The 17457-nt window shown below is 38.3% G+C and overlaps 1 protein-coding gene across 6 annotated transcripts in view; it reads left to right on the top strand.

Moving 5' to 3' along the window:
- LOC128298918 (synapse-associated protein of 47 kDa) overlaps positions 1-17282 on the top strand; it is a 30445-nt gene extending 13163 nt beyond the window's left edge. For 4 of the 6 annotated variants that reach the window (XM_053034729.1, XM_053034727.1, XM_053034731.1 and 1 more), the window contains exons 4-10: positions 2565-2644; positions 2735-2832; positions 2922-3059; positions 3140-3279; positions 3368-3495; positions 4051-4383; positions 15862-17282. In XM_053034729.1, coding sequence (XP_052890689.1) covers positions 2565-2644; positions 2735-2832; positions 2922-3059; positions 3140-3279; positions 3368-3495; positions 4051-4383; positions 15862-15995 — 1051 coding nt within the window. In that variant the 3' untranslated portion in view covers positions 15996-17282. Of the gene's footprint in view, positions 1-2564; positions 2645-2734; positions 2833-2921; positions 3060-3139; positions 3280-3367; positions 3496-4050; positions 4384-9012; positions 9429-15861 lie in introns of those variants that run through there. The other 2 variants (XM_053034732.1, XM_053034733.1) reach the window with 2 other exon arrangements.
- The last annotated feature ends 175 nt before the right edge of the window (positions 17283-17457 follow it).

The following is a 17457-nucleotide window of genomic DNA, read 5'->3' on the forward strand; positions in this document are numbered from 1 at the left end:
ACTTTCCCGGATAAAACTGCTGTCGGATTGATGAATAGTGACATATTTTTTTTGTACCAGCTACAGGTTCTCCTTTACCGTATGTCAGCCCTTTATGTTCGTTAAAAAGGTTTCATTCTCTTCGTTTGATTCGAATTTTTTCTTTCTACAAAAAGCAAAGACGGCAACTCATCGAGTGTCAACCCGCTGGACGTGCCCTTTTTGCCGCCGGCTTCTGCCGTAAGGTTTGAATCCGTTTTTCGGTTCACAGTTTTCTCATAAACTGCTATCGGCCAATGTGACGTGTTTTTGTGGGGTGAAAATTAGGATTAGATAAAGAAGAAAAGCGACATTGCGTGTTCTCGGGGAGTGCCATTGTGACGGAAAAAGGTTGCAGGGATGGGTGTAGTAATGACCTTTGCGAATGACGGGAATGTTCTATATTGATTCTGTTCGTTGTGGGCAGACGTTTCTCCCAAATAAAATTCTCTCCATAATATCTAGAGTACATCTTGTTCCAATTTCGTTCCCTTCTACACCAATATCCAATGTGCTTAACTGTCAGCCTCGAAAAAAATCTAATCTGTTTAGCAAATTATACACAGCACAGCATAACGCAAATAAGTTCCATCAGCAAAAACTGTAATGCACTACGCCATGAATATTGTATGGATTTTCCTCTTTCAATTAAATAGCATATACTTTTCTCCCTTCCTTGTCACGTTTCTCCACATACCACTCTCGTTGTCTTACCATACGCCAGCAGACCGCAGGAAAGGTAGAGTTAATTGTTGGCTTCTTTACTGCACTTTCATGCTCTTATTGCGTTGTTCAGTTTCAATCTTGATGGCTTTGTTTTCGTACTTTCTTCCCACTTGTTTTAGTCAACATTTTTGTTTGTTTTTTTCTTTTCGTTCACTTTTTCCATTCCATGTTAATCAACGTGCTTCTTTTAGCGTGGTTTTCATTGGCTGTACCTTTTTGTGTCTTGCCACACTAAAGCGGCAGCGTGAAAATTAGTCCAATTATCAACTACCCTTTTAAACGTGTGTTTATTTTACATCGCGGCATTTGGATTGTGCTTTTGCTTTACGCAATCTGGGTTGTTTTTTTATTACTTTTTAACGTCTTATTTTCTTGCACTGCGCGGTTTGTCGGTTTTGCGGCGAAATGTTTATCCCAACCCCGTGTTGGCGCGTGACAATGGTACTTATACCGCGAATTTTACTCCACCTGAGTTCATAAACTTTTCAGTGCAATTTGTGTGTACGTCTTCGTTTGTTTCTTGGAGCCGCCATCTTTCTAAAACGCACTCATTTCGCTACAATAATCTCATCGAGCGAAATCGGTATTTCGTGTTGCTGTTTTTATATCATTTATACAGCGATATTGGATGTCAAATAGACGAACAACTGCAGAATATTCTATGCTGAACAATTATTAAGAAATGTTTATTATGGCGGAGCATTGTACAACATTAACACAATGAAGCCGTTTTAGATAAAATCAGGCAGATCATATTTGCACGCTTTTTTTAAATTTATTACACCATGGTGTTACTCGAAATGTGTAATGTATTCACTTAAGTAATTTAGCAAAAAAAAAAGTTTTAAAGCATATTTTTTGATAAAACCTGTGCTTGTTTTTAATTGTAAATTTGCAAACAAACTTTTATATTATTGTTTCCATTGTTCGCCTTTTTCCTACGGAAGTTAGTGGATAGCTTTCCTGTAGATGTTTTACCATGTTCGTATATTTCAATTACTTCGTACGTTATGTGCGACTATGCAGTTGGTTAAAACTCAGTAGACCCATTAGAAACTGGCAAGACTCATCTGATTTATCTGAAAGTATCGAATTGTGTTCCAAACTAGTTTAGATACTCCATCATAATTGGTTCCATCAATCGAGTACAGTTGCAAATCAATTCATTTGTTTGCAGTTGCAATTCTATACTGTTAGTGTTATACACTGAAATAAAACTTTACTCTCTTTTTACTCTCTTAGCCCAACACGTTACTGTTTACACTTATATTCGTACACTTACACAAACCCTTGAACGATGTCTGTCACTTTATTTTGCATAACCCATGCAACTTTTAGCTGTTGTTTTTCGTTATTTTTGTCTTTTGCATAAAACATATTACTAAAAAATTATTTAAATTGAAAAAAAAAACACACTTTTTACCATTTTTCCCATTTTCTTCACTTCCTTAACTTACTCTTGCTAATATCTCTTTTCACTTTCTCCTTTTGTACACCTATTTAATCTAACTCGAAATGTTACATCTTTTTTCCAAATACACAACTTACACTATCTACTTCTTAAGTCAATGCTGCGTTAATTTTTTTTTCTGGCGTGTTGTTTTATCCTTTGGTTATCGAATGTACAAGTTTAATGCTCTTCGAATGCATTTTCTATATTTTGGCTATTTTTATTCGTTTTGTTTTTGTCTGACAGAAAGCAGTTTTGCTTTAATATTTATTCGCTGTGTCTATTTAAGTATTTTGTTCGTCTATTCATTCGAATCATGCTAAAGATGTACGTTTGTGTTTGTGTTTTTGTTTAATTTACCACCATACAGTGCCACTGGAGGAGCAGATTCACGTCCTGCAACCGGCCCCGGAACACCAACTGAAGAAAATGCTGGACAAATCGGGCAAGGTAATGGTTTGGAACAGAGCAAGGAGAGAAACTCCATGCATGTAAAGATCGATGTTAAAATGATTTGTTTTCTTGTTTGTGTTCGTTTAGTCACACATAAAGTCACCGCCGGTGCTAAATCGATTGGTTCGTTCCTGTACTCTTCGTTCAATAAAGCTGGTGATAAGATCAAACATCTAAAAGATAACGTAAGTATTAAAGCATGTTAATTGAAAACTCTAAATAAAGCTAATCATTTCATACATTTCGGGTTGGGTGCATTGAATATCGAAAACAGAGTATTCTGGGTGAATTTAGCAAGGAGCAAGAGGCATTCATCAAAAATCAACAAGGAGGTGGCGGTGCCGGTGCATGTCCGTGGACCGGACATGCTAATGAGGCAAAGATCAAGGAGGAAATTCTCAGTCTTTCAGCTGTAAGTTGTGTTCGGTGGACATGATCCAATGAAGATATCGAAGAACCAATCAAGCAATATAACGATCCCGCCTCTTACAGGATCGCCGAAATTTCGTCCGAGCACCACCGGCAGGTGTTGAATTCGATTTTGACTACGACTCGTCTTACCCAGTCGCATTGGCCATCATGAATGATGATAAGGAACTGGAAAAGATGCGATTCGAATTGGTTCCCAAAATGTGAGTAATATTTTACCGCTTGAATGCATCATGCTCTCAAAAAACACCTAGCATAGTGTACTAATAACTGCTTGTATTTTATTCACAGTATCACGGAAGAAAGCTTCTGGCGTAACTACTTCTATCGTGTATCCTTGATATGTCAAGCGGCCGATTTGGGCACTCTGGGCGATAATAATGAGTTCGTTAAACGAGGCGCTAGTGAAGATACAGAGGGTAATGTACACTAATACCTTTACTTCAATGTGTCCTGTTTCTGTCTGATGAAACGCCGCCCCCCATGCAAATGATTTTTCTCCCGATCCATTGTTCCGTTTATTTATGGTCCATTGCGATATTAGCAGAAGTTTTGCCTACATTTTGCATGTTTAAAAAATACTTTACAACGAAAGAACGGTTTTGTTGAGCTTACTGGTTTTGTTTTTTTCTTTACGTTACCTTCCAAAAATTTGTAGCAATTGCAATATCGTGTAGCTTCCACGTGGTATGATAGTCGTACAGTTTTGAGATATAGAAAATCACTCTAGAATAGACTAGTCACTCGCTTAATCTCGATGTCTCGTTCGAAACCTTGCACCCTTAAGCAAAACGTCAAGGTTAAGCCAAAAATTCGACAAAACCACTTGTGATTAATACGAAAAGGATGTTATGTTCGTACGTTTTGTTTTGAAACGTATCTTTTCTCTTCATTTATAAGTAGGTTATGTTTATATTGTTTTTTTTCTTTTTAATTTATCATTTTAATTTCACCACCAACATTACTGTAAAAAGATAGCGAAAGAACCTCATCTGTTGGGTCAATACTGAATCAAAGCGGTGACGTAAGCTCGCCTGCTTCCAGCCCTGATGAGCAAGTCGTTCCAGCACCGATCACGCCAGAGAAAACGACAAAAGAGCACACTAGTCGTACCGCCAATGTTTTGCAATCTGCACCCAGTGGTTCCGTCGGTACCAGCAAACACACACACAGTGAGTTCATTTCTGACAGCTTTCATACAAATGAACAAGATCTGGAAGAGGTGAAAGCTGGCATGAAAAAGCTCGGTATCGATAGCCTTGCCCAACAGGCAAATGAATCGATCGGACTTGAATCCGAAAAAAGCGGTAAGCAAATGATAATGGCGACGCCTTAAATGGGTCGAAACAAGAAGTACAACGTAACAAATCGTAATCATAAAATCATCTTACAGTAGTGTGAGTTCAAGTTGCATACTTGTCTCAAGTTTTGAAATAATAATGTTTTCATTATTATAAACTTCATAACGTCCTTATAATGTGCTTTATTAACCATACCTGACCAATGACCAACTGTGATCAAGGTATTCACATTTGGTGCAGCAGTATAGCATTTCCGTGTGCAAACTCGACTATTTTCACATGTAGCACAATTCAGTGATTGTTTCGAGCGAAATGGACACACCGTGTACAGTGGCATTACAGAAGAAAACTACAGAAACATTGTCTTATCGTCGCTTAAATTGCTTGATTTTCAAAATAGTGCTTATCAGTTGCAATGCATGCATATTTGACCGATACTCAATATTATGGCAAATTTTGGGAAACATTCGCACCAGCAATACTAACACTAGATAGCGCGTATGGCTTGTAGACTAAATAGAAGCAGTAACAATAGTCATGCAGTTTCGGCGATTTATGTACAACAGTCAATATCTTTTAACCTTTTTGCAGATAAGCAAGCAAACAGCCGCATAACCACCGGTAGGTTGGTTTCTGATTATTAGTCTTACCCTTAGTTGAAAAAGTGTGGTCTGTGATTTAAACGCTTAAGATTTTTACCGAAATGCCCGATATGCCCTACCGATCGCGTTCCAGCAAGTACGTCCATCCGTATTTTCCATATCCTATTCGATTCCTTAGTTGCGTACAGAGAAAGATACTGGAAGAAGCTAAACAGTTAAAGCAACACACACTAAATATGACGAAAACGAGAATGTAATCACGTTATAAATGATTTTAATCGTGTTGGCGATTGTGTTTGCATAGATAAGCTCAATGCACGAGAGTCATCTATTATATTAGTCTATCCCATTCTCTGCCCATTACAGATGATCGTTTGAAAAATGGGCCAGTGTTACGGAATTGTTGTAACATACGCTTTCCCTAAAATTCTTCATCCTATCGCTTCACAAATTCCACCCACTCATCTGATATCAGACCGATGCAGATGGTCAGAACTGTTCTATTTGCTAACGGTAGGCGATAGTGTTTTAATTTCTCGAATTTATCTCTATCCTTTACTGCATATCTGGATGTATCTCTCGCTCTCTCTCTCTGTGTCTCTCTTCCTTTGATTGCTGATGCAACCTCTTCTAATCATTTGTGTGTACTGTGTAATGCTAGAATAACAAACGCAATACCATCTTTTGGGCAACAATACAAAAACAGTGCTATTAGTGTTGTTTCTGAAATTGTTTCTAAAATTTCCTGTCCCATGTTCATTCAATCATTGCATTTGCCTGTTTATTGGAATTCACATTTTTCTTTTATGATCAAAATTATCTCTGTTGAAAAGGATAGAACAATAGCATTTGAAAGTCTTCGAAAATTGTACCATACTGAAGTCTTCCACTGTGGTATGACAGAGAGTAAGATTGAAATAGAATTACGTTTAACACAAAAAAAAATCCTTGTCATCTTTCCTTTTTGATACCACTTATAGTTAAATACAATTCCTTCACATTCCTTTGCATTCCTATATAAGAGAAAGCGAAAGAGACAAAACAAACCTTTTTGTACAAAGATACAACCAAAAATTTTGTACAACAGCACAAATCGGTGGCGTACAATTCGAGAAAACATATCTATTAGCGTGCATAGTTGTGTCTGCATTTCTTCTACACTCTCGCACTGTCTGGTCTGGTGAAGCGCTCTGTCCGCACAAACCCTGGCTTGTTGATGCTGATGCTTGTCCATGTATCGCGCACACTGGTGTCCTTGCTGAGTAACCGATATGTTATGTGCGAATGTGGTGATTTGCCTGCGTGTGTTCCTTTGTGTTTTTGTGCGTGCGTAGGTGACAAATAGTTTAAAAAATCTGAGGAAAGTATCCACATTTGCTTTAGAATAGTTCCTCCTATCAATGTGCGAATGCGTGGTACAAAACGGGGATTTAACGATGTTTAATATCAGCCGATGTGTTGATTCGCTTACCGCTTACGAAGCCGTAGTGATTATTTCCATTCAAAATTTCCTTACCATCCTGATGTGCTGTAGTCTTCTTTGTAATGCATTAAGAACGGGATGTGCTTCCATATGTAGCTCGTATGTGTGTCTGTTTGTGTCTGTTATATTTTACCTCAAACGGTTTTACATTAAAAATTGTATGCGAAATGCATAACCTAGTCGCAGCGAAAATCTACATATATTGTGTGTCTTTTGAACATTTTTTAATGACTGACATGAAAATGTACCACCAATGTGTGTCAACAACATAAAACAAAAAAAAAAAACAAAATGTAACAGTGTTTCCAGGAACGGGAATCATCGAACACATTTACCCAACATATGTTTATATACGGATATGTTTACGTTGGTAAAGTAAAGTTGGTGGTTTTGCAAATTATTACTAACCATTTTGTATTGACTCGTTGTATTTACATCTTTTCATATAATTGAAACACGCTAAACACGTGTTCGTTCATTACATTTTCGTTACAACATAATTAAATCAATGCTGCATGTTCTTTTTCAAACTAGACGACAATGTTTTTTTGGCTTTTCCGTTGCGTTCTTAGTTTTCCTTTCTCTTAAGTACAATCATTTCCCGAGATACGCGAATAATGCGTGCCTGATAAATTTGCGTAATTCCTTTTATAATATTGCTTACATTTTGGAATCAGGAATCGAATAATTCTTTGCACGTTACGAGGCACATTCATAATTGATTTTTCTTCGTTTATTTTGATAATTAGAGAAAAAATTTTCCCAAAATAATTTTTATTAAAGTTAAATGCAATGTGTTTGTGGGAAAATGGGAAATTTGGCAAATTGAATTTCACATACCAAAAAAAAACACGAACTGTAAAAATTTTATGATTCACGTAACTCGAATCCGCATAACTCGGGAAATGACTTGTGTATTTTCTTTACCATTGCTGTGTTAATTGTCCATGCTACGTGAAAAGAAGTAATGAATGTTGTCGCTTGATTTTAACACCACTTGAGTCAAGCAAAATATTTACCTCCAAACATAACAATACGTAATTTTAATTCTTTAGTTGAATTTTAATTGCCATTGATTCAAAGTTTACCGCCTAGTGTTCATGTGGTTATACATTTGTGAAAAATTTAGCAATTAATCGTATTGCGGTATTGGGAATAATTAGGGATAAATAGCCGCGTCAGATTAAATATGAGAAAAATGTTTGCAGATAAACGTTTAGAAAAAAAACACTTCTTTCCTCTAAAATTTGACCATTGAGGATCTACCGTTTTTATGCTCGTGCAGCTTGAAAGACCCGCCGCACAGAGCCTACAGGATGTTCAATGAGCTTCTTGCTGTTTTGTAAGAATTACCGGAAGTGTATTTGCAATAATTTGCAGTACATTGTCAAAGGATTAAGAGCACTAATTTAATCTGATTAATATTCATGAATCTGAATGATTGTTTTAACTAAATGAATGGATTTAAATCTTTTTTTCTGAACATTGACAAAGCCTCATTTATTGATAACTGTTCAGAAATTAAATAAATGATAATTTGATTTCAGGCTATTTTTAGCTTTGGAAGTAAGAGCTTTTATGCAGATGAAATAACTCAAACAAATGACCCCTCCAAGCTAGATTTTGATTGCATGAACCGATCGAGACTTGATTTGTTGCTAGTAACTATTTTAGTTTTAAGGGAAAGTCTGTCAGTGATTATTTTTTGAAAACTGAAGAATCAATTTAATTAGAATATTTGAGCTAAACTGAACTGATCCGATTTGGTATTCCGAAATTGGCATAAATTCAGAACGAGAGAGTAATGAACCTTTGACAACTGACGAATCTTTTGAGAGTCGAGTACTGATTTGAATGACTCCTCAGTGTTGATTCATGTAAAAGACTCTTCTCATAAAAATCATGAAGCACAACGCTAGTGAGAAACATTTTGTTATTTAGGCTGTTTGCGTGCGTTTTGTATTGGATCTGGCAACTACGTTGTACGCCGATTAGTTCGATGTTTGAGTTTAGTTCCAATTAAAATCTGCGTGTTTCAGTTGAGGTAGATACTTTTCATCGGTTTGTAGGTTGACGCTGATTTTGTTTTTTTCCACTTCTCGTTATTCATGTTCTATTTACAAACGCAACTGCTTTAAATGTTTTTTCATTTACTTGTTCGTCGTTTTTTGTACCTTTGCATTAGGCATGATTTCAACTTTAATATCCACTCTTTTCTGCATTTGTTTTCTGTTATTTGTACTTCACACTGTAGTACGAAATAGCATCCTGATTCGTTCAATGACCATGTTTTTTTTCTGTTACCAAGTTTAGAACAATATGTATTTGCTATCCTCATTCCTCCATAACTTCTTGTATATTTCCCAAACAAACACAAGGTTAGATGCGTTTGCATCAAACCGAAGAGAAAGAAGCATTGATAACAGTGAATATTACTAACATACCTTTCTTTTTCTTCTTGCTTTTCCCGTTTTTTATCCCGTTTGTTTGTCTTCTTTAATTGCGTCCTTATGCTGCCACACGTTACCTACCAAATGGACCACCAAACAGCCTAAAGCAAGCATAGTACGATACAAAAAGTAAATCTACCGTAATCGCACTTACTCTTATTGTAAATGATGGAAAGGTATCTAAATACGAAAGCAGCATCTTATTACACGTTGTATGATATAACAAACTAACGTGGAGAAAGTGATGGCAACAAAAAAAAAACGAGTGCGGGAAAGGCAAAAAGTGGCAAGAGAAATACATACAACTGTGTGAACACAGAATACTGAACTTCTTCTTAAATTCGAACAACAGAACAACTTACAGTATCTATGTTTTCGCGCCTAAAACACGAAGTATAAGAGATTAAACTTCAAATGCGAACCTATTTAAAAAAAATAAATACTACAAACAAAAAAAAAAACATACACAAACACACATATGCAACAAAAGGACTAATGAACACGCGTGCGGATAAAGTGTTAATATAATATAACAAATTATACACGCCACTGAAATGTATATCGATATCGGGTGGGTTTAAATATTGCAATTAAACTAAAACTAGAAAACGGGAAAGCTAAAACAACCACATCAAAAAAAAACCGTTGAAATATGTTGTTGGCCGCAGGGAAGACTTAAGCCTCATACACACACATTCACACGAACACTCACTTACAATAAATCATGATGAGGAAAACAGGCAGAAAGCCACACACAACTAAATAAACTCACGTTTAAGCTAGTTATACACGCGGTGGTCGGCGGAAATATTTCACATGAAGGTGGTTCGTAACCAGTAACCTTCCCGAAGCAAACAAAACACAAAAAAACCCACATATTATATTATCGGAATCAATTAGTGACAATTTCTCGACGAAGACAATTAGTGCGAGTGGTGGCAGTACCGGAAGCACAGACACACATTCCAACAGCAGCAGAAAAAAAACGGCAAATCGTAATACAAACCGAGACACTCGAGATCCTCCTTTAGACAAAGAGACGCGCCAGAGTATAAATAAATTTACCACAAGAAACATCGACCTGTACTGTACGATTAGTTATCCTAGCTATGATAATCTGTTCAAACGTGACACACTAAAACCAAGCATATAGAGCAAACCAAAACGATAAGGAAAAAAGAGAATCGTATATCGAGAAAAAAGATATTTATTGTTGTTGTTTCCACTTGCTTAGGGAATCTTTATGTGAACAAAAAAAAAAACGAGAACTATGGAGGAGAGGACACATCAATTCATTATCCCATTTTACATGCGATCTTGTTGAAGCGTGTAGCGTGAGACTACTCAAATCTTACCTACCAAGTATCGGAAAATACTTATCACACACTGTCTATAAATTGTACTCAACCACCGCCCGATCTATTGTTGACACATACAAAACATACAAATCTATACCCTCATACCCACGATTCAGCATTGGCATGTATGAGTATACATAACGCATTACCAATTCAATAAGTGTTCCTTTCTGTCTAGATGTGAACTGTCTTTCTTTACTTCCTCGCACACTCGAAGCGTTCCGAATTCCGACAGGATGGTTAGGCGTTCTGTTGTTCTGACAATTACTAGCATGTTTGTTACAACGCTATTCGGCTGTAAACTGTATGGCCAATATGATGAAAGCAATGCAAACCTGGCCGTTATAATCGTTGATTTCAGTGGATGTTAAGGGGTGTTTGTTTGGAAAGGGAGAAGTTTATCGTTACGGTAACCTAACATCACAGCGATCGTTAGTCGTTATCTGGGAATGATGGAACGCATAGAAACGAACGTTATAAATTAAATTGTTCTGTTATCATACGTTGGCTTACAGTTGGGCAGACTGTCCTTCATATTGCAATGTAAATCAAATGGCAATGAAGCTGCTTTGTACCACTTGCTTTAAGTTCAACAAATCATCAATTGTTTTTTATCTGCTAATTTGCTTCAAGATGATAGGCTGTGGTTTTAAAAAGAGAGCAAATATACGAATGTTGATGATGTTGATCGGCATCCCTTGAAGAGCGAATTACCGTTCAAACCAATTCGAGCCACTCCTTTGAACCTATAACCGTGATTTACTTCTCATTGCCCCGCCAGGTATGTGGAACTATGAGTTGCCGTATGATTCGTTATCTCATGACCCACCGAAAAGTCGTTACGTTCGACATAGCAATGTTCATTTCCATTTCATGCTGCCATTTAAGTTCTGTTGTTTAGTATTATCACCCCTATTACTTGCTTTTCTTTCAAAAGAGTACTGTCAATCGTAACGTTGTGTGTTATACGTTTTTAAAAACAAAAGCGAAAAACCTTGGTGTCGAATAGCGAGGGAGTAAGAAAATTCTGTAGCAATAAGATATGTATATTGGATGTTAAAGTTGATCTTCCATTTTTCATGTAAAGCTTATTCATTCCACGCGCATGCCACCGCATTGCAATATATATGCCACTCACTTATTAGTGCTGCGGTTTGGTCGGTTTCCGTTGTCACTGTTCTGTGTTAATAATAAAAGGTTTATTTATCACTAATTTACTAGTATCAACTACGGCCAATAATTTGTCGCCCTTTGAACGATCGAATGATCGCGGTACACGGTTGGTTAATTTATCCGTTTTGTAATTTCTTCGCTGCTTTTGTCTTACCTTAATAAACCGTAAGGCGCAACGCGACCAGTTATAGGGAAATCACAAAAAATAAATGAAACCCTTGAACAGAAATATGTAACCCGACAAACGTGCAGCGCGCTACGCAACAAAAAAACAATTCAGACGACCCACAGAACAAATGTTACAAAGTAAATAGCTACAGCAGTAGCAGCAGCAGTCAGTATTCATACCATAAAATGCTAGTATTGAAGAGATAAATCAGAGTTTTTCGATGTTATGCATTTGCGTTGATTCTATTCTAGATCAGTATATTTGCACTTTATGAATGCGTGTGCGATGCGATAACAATTATCAGAATGGTGAGCGTGTTGCGAAGCGTACCGCGAACGACCGACTAGGGTTGTAATAACGAAACAAAAGAAAAACGAGGTAAAAATCTCAAATCCCATGGCAAAAGCTACCATCGACTCCATTACCGGTGATTTCAACAACAGCAGTGCGTATCCTTGCCGGTAAAACAACAGCAGCAGCGCATCCTTCTCCCATTGCGTTGCACGACAAGTACAACATCTGCGGGCCATGTTGCAGGCAGTAACAAAACTGGAACCAACTAGGCAGAAATGAAAGCTAACGAGATGCCAATTGATGGGAATATCAAGGAAAATGGCGCGCTTCGTAGCTATATGGTATTGTGTAAGGATATAGGCAACGAGGATGTAAAAAAAGCTACAGAGATATGACAATACAACCGAAAACGTGATGCAAGATTAAACAAAAGAAGAAGTAAACAAAAAAGACATTGTTCGAAACCAAAGGAAAACAAAAAAAAAACACACACACACATATATTTAAACGTAAACGAACAAAAAACATCAAGTATGTGAAATGGAGTTCACCCAGTAATCTAATTCTCCTAATCCCCCTCAAAAAAGAAGCAACCAAAAAAAACACTGTTCCTCTCTGTATGTATCTGTGTGTGCGTGGTGTTGAGAAATTAACAAAACTCTATGCAAACAATTCCAGTATCCAGTAAATGATGAAGCAAACAGAACAAAACAGACCACTTATCGATCGATCGGTTCGAAAATGTAAAATGAAGAACGCATTACGGACGCGTGGGGGGTGTGTTTGGTTTAGTGACGTGTTTAGGGAAAAGCGGGGAAAAAACCAGAATGAGCCGACAGATTAGTAAAACACTTATTTAAGGAAAGCGGCAAGCGATCGGAAACCCGCTGTTAGCGCATATAGGCTTGGAGAGCCGGAAAGATGTAAGGGTTTTAATTTTTCCGATGTAAAGCATAATTCCCAACAGCCCATCTGGGACTTTAGTTGCTAACTTCACATCTACCATTGAATTCCCGTTCCCGGATAGTTTTTGTTTGCTTGCTACGATTTTTCCAGACGCGCAACAACAAAGAAAAACCCGGATGTGATGTGACAAGATGGCGTTGAAGTGTTGTGGGAAAGTATACATATGTAGCACACGAAGGCTAGTTAGTTAGTACGATGTATCTTGCCTTGTTTTTCTTCTACTTCCTCTTCTCGTTACGTTGTTGCGTCGCCGTCACTTGCAGTGTAGTGCCACGATTTATTATCGGATCGGATTAGTCAAAACTTGCAATCATGATAACCTAAGAAATAATACAAACACACAAACAAACAAACAAACAAAAATATATCGATCACCGGGCAATGGGAATGGCGAGGATATACGAGTGAGCAGGATGGTGGAGAATGGGGGATGGCCCATCGGGCATGCAGAATTAGCAAACCGGCAGAACGTTATGCTGGCGGGAAGGGATAAAAACACTCAACAAAACACACACACACACTAAACGAACATACATATATAAATACACCAAACAACACAACTTAACAAAAGAAAAAGAACAACCAACCAAAAAACAACAAAAAAAAGGTAACAATGAGGAAACATAATATTGGACATTGCTGCACACATTTTCACAAACTAGTGAAACACACACACACACACACACAAACACTCACACACACGGAGACGATTATTCTGTATAGAGAAAATAAATTTTAAGGCAATTATTGATTCAAACCAAACTTGCAACGGCTTTCTTAATTGTTACTGATTGTTGGGTATGTCCGTGCAAAGAAAAGCTCCCCAAGATTCATACTTTCTTAACCCAGGAAAGAAAGCGATGTGTTATTTGATAACCCTCAACGGTTGGTGTTTGTACTTTTCACGGATTGCTTAGACACTGCAACGTTTGTTCGACGGGATTTATGTTTCACTCATTACAAACCATAACCAGGTTTCGGTTCTATGCACATTGTTGTAACCACATGAACATGCCATTTTGTCTTAATTTTTTTTGGTCAGTTTGTTTTATTGTATTTGTCATTGTTTGTTCCCAATCGATATTTTTTTTTATTTTTATTTTTTTTTTTTTTTATTTAGATTCCATTATGACGGCAATGCCGTATTTTCAACACCGCTTGTGTTGAGTGAAAATAACAATTTTTTGTCACAAGGCATTTCCTCCTTGCGATTTACCTTATCCCGGGCATGCTCGGTTGTGTTGGTAGTTGGTGTATTTCGATGTTGTTTGTCGTTTGTCTATCGTTGTTGTATGTGATACGTCTGTTGTCCTATTGTTTTGTGTGATGGTATAGATCCAGGGCTATTGTTTTGGTTGTTGTGATGTATAGTGGTTTCTGTGTTGAAAGGTTCTGTGTTCGTGGTGTGGTTGATGGGTGATTGCGCCACTCTTCACTGGAACAACCTACTACGTTCGACTTTGGCCGACCCTTAACGGAACTAGAACAAAACAAGACAGCAGATGGGTTAGAGACGGACTACAAGTATACACCAATAAGTCTGCCTCCCTTCCAGTGGTTTTGGCGTTGTCCTTGGAGGTGACTGCTTCCTCATCGGCTTAAAGTGGCACTACATAAAACAATTATCCACAAAGACAACAAAAAACAAAAGATGGACTACGAAGGGATATGGGAACAATGGAAATTAAGGACAGGAATCAAAGGATAAGTCCGTTATCTCGCGCAAAGCAGTAAATGAGCCTCATAAACTTGAGGTCCCTACACCCCAAAATGTCGCGTATTGGAGTACCCGGGAGCCTTCCGATTATCCCGGCCGCATCCAACAAGGAAGGTCTGGCGGTTTCAAACTCCACGCAGGACCACAGAAGGTGGTCCACATCGTGAAATCCTACACCGCAGCCACATACCTTTGACGTTGCCAGATTAATACGCTGTAGATGTCCATCCAAAGCGAAATGGTTCGACATGAGTCGGGACATCATTCGAATGAAAGCACGATCTACAGGGAGCCCACCAAACCAAGGCCGCAGGGACACTTGCGGAGAGATCGAGAAAAGGAAACGCCCTAATTCGTCCGCTTCCCACATGCTCTGCCATCTTGACAGGAAAAGTTGCTGTGGCGAACGGAGGAATTCTTGGGTTGAGATAGGCCTGTCGTAAAAAACGCCTTCTGAGGCGCCTGTTTTGGCCAGTGAGTCAGCTTTCTCGTTACCAGGTATTTCCGAATGAGAAGGGACCCAAATTAGCGATATTCTAAACGCCTTGTTAAACATTGAGCCGAGCAAGTCAACAATTTTAACTACGAAATAGTCTTGGCTCTTAACAGCCCTTGGAGTTTTCAGTGCTTCAATAGCACTGAGGCTATCTGTAAATATGAAGTACTGATCCGGGGGACTCGCTGCTATTAACAATAGTGCGTAAAAAATTGCGGCAAGCTCAGCCGTGAACACGGAACACGGCTGCCTCAATTTGAAGAATGCTTCGGTCGTCTCGCTAAAAACACCGAAGCCAGTGCCCTCCTCAGAGGATGACCCATCAGTGTAATACTGGTTCATTTTGTCAATATGGCCGTACTTATTCACAAAAATGCCCGGCACAACCCTCGGGCGAAGATCATGGGGAATGATCTTGATCTCCTCACGCAACGAGGAGTCCGTACTAACAATGGAACTGTAGCACTCAGGAAGGGCAGCACGGTTTACTGCTTGTGGGGCGCTAGGATTGACTTGTAGAGTAACAAAATCATTATAGATATTAATGATTTTGCTCTTAGAACCTGTCTCTATAAGCGCTTTAAAATTTTCTATGATCAAGGGATTTATTTTTTTTTTTTTATTTTTTTTTTATGTTAACTTAAAATTTATAATTGATTTACGATTTGTTTACGTTTGTTCACAGCAAACCCCACACATAACATTATTGTTTGCGCGTCCATCTTTGGTTGCACTTATTTTGTTTTTCGCTAATTTGCTGTCTGTGTTCATTCTAGAGGAGCAATGGGAGAAGGACCTGGAGGCGGAGCTGCAGGACTACGAGCTGGTGAACGATGGCAGCAACGAGCGCAACACCAACTGGGAAAAGGATGTGGACGAGCTGCTGGAGGACGAAGCGGACCTGAAATAAAACGAATGCTTCAATCAATTATTTTGTAATATGATCAACTGCAGCGTTACGAAGTGAAAAGAACGAATTTGATCCCCGAAGAAGCGCCAAAAACAAGCAAAGGCATGAAAACGGGGAAGGCGGGGATTTTAAGAAGTATCCTTTTTTTTGTCCAGTGTTTGGAACAGTTCTAAGCTCTAAGTCATGTCTGCACTTGTTGTGAAGGGTAATTAATTAAACAACGCCACGTTCACATTTTTTGTGACCGGTTTTTTTGGGTTCAAGGCACAACCCGCTTTCGTCAATGAATGAAAACATTTCCATGTTGAACTTCTTTCTAACTTGATCGCTTTCGGTGTACGGTGGAATGGAATGAAAGGATCAATCACCGTCTATGTTCCGGTCCCCATCCTACGGCACTCAGCCCTTCCAAACCTTCCTTCTGTGTGTGTATATGTGTGTAAGCTAAATGCACCGCCATTTTGCTCCTTTTTCTCCGGTAATCCACACCTTTCGGTACTGTTTTTATCTAATTTTGGCAGCGTTTTTGTTATGAGTGAGAATGTTATGCGAGAGGAACAGACGCTGCTGCTGCGCTATGCTAGACTAGCGCATCATCTTACAAAGCAATTGATGATGGGACAATGTACCGATGATGAATCGCGAGGTGCGATCTCTGCAACTTTGACGGGGGTTTGGAAGAATACGAAATAAACACACCAATAAGCACCACTTCGCTTTAATAGACCCACCAATAGAATCAGCTGGCCTGTGTAAACGCGCTAGGTGTGTGAAATGAGTAGAAACCGATACTCATACTAAATAACCAATAAGACATACATAAAGGATAAAGAAACAAGTTTAATGATTCTCACCGACGATGGGAACACGTCCTACTTTCTTGGAGGATTGTTTCGATGCAAAGATTTCCCCTGATGCGTGTAGTTTGATATTTTTTTTTAATTTTTATTTTGTACGTTTGTATGTAAAAACTAATTTATTTGATTTACTACATTTCTAATTTTTGTTACAGTTTGATGTTTAGTTTGAGGCGTATAAACCGCGTTTTGTCCATTCCGGTTGTTGCATCACGGCATCACCATAAACGACACAACTTTAACTATCTTATAGACTACAAACCATGCGCTAAATATGCGCAGCGAAAGTTGTTAAACATTATAGATATTCTATCAAGGCTATGACTACCTTTTGCCCTTACAGTTACCTACACCACAAAACCAGAATGTTCCGATTGGGCAAGCCATGTTGAAGGAGGGAAATCTTTCAGGGATAATGTGTGTAGTTTAACTGGTTTAAGAAAATATATATATAGCATAGCAATTACCTCTAAGGATCTGATTTCGTGCAAAGTGTAGAGCGTACATATCACAACATGTTAATCCGGTCTTCGATTAAATGATTTCACGTTTCACCAATCACCAAGGGCTCAATGCTAGCGCTAGTTTTCTCGGGCCAGTCACCA

This window comes from Anopheles moucheti, chromosome 2 (genome assembly GCF_943734755.1).
Source record: "Anopheles moucheti chromosome 2, idAnoMoucSN_F20_07, whole genome shotgun sequence".
Taxonomy (NCBI): domain Eukaryota; kingdom Metazoa; phylum Arthropoda; class Insecta; order Diptera; family Culicidae; genus Anopheles; species Anopheles moucheti.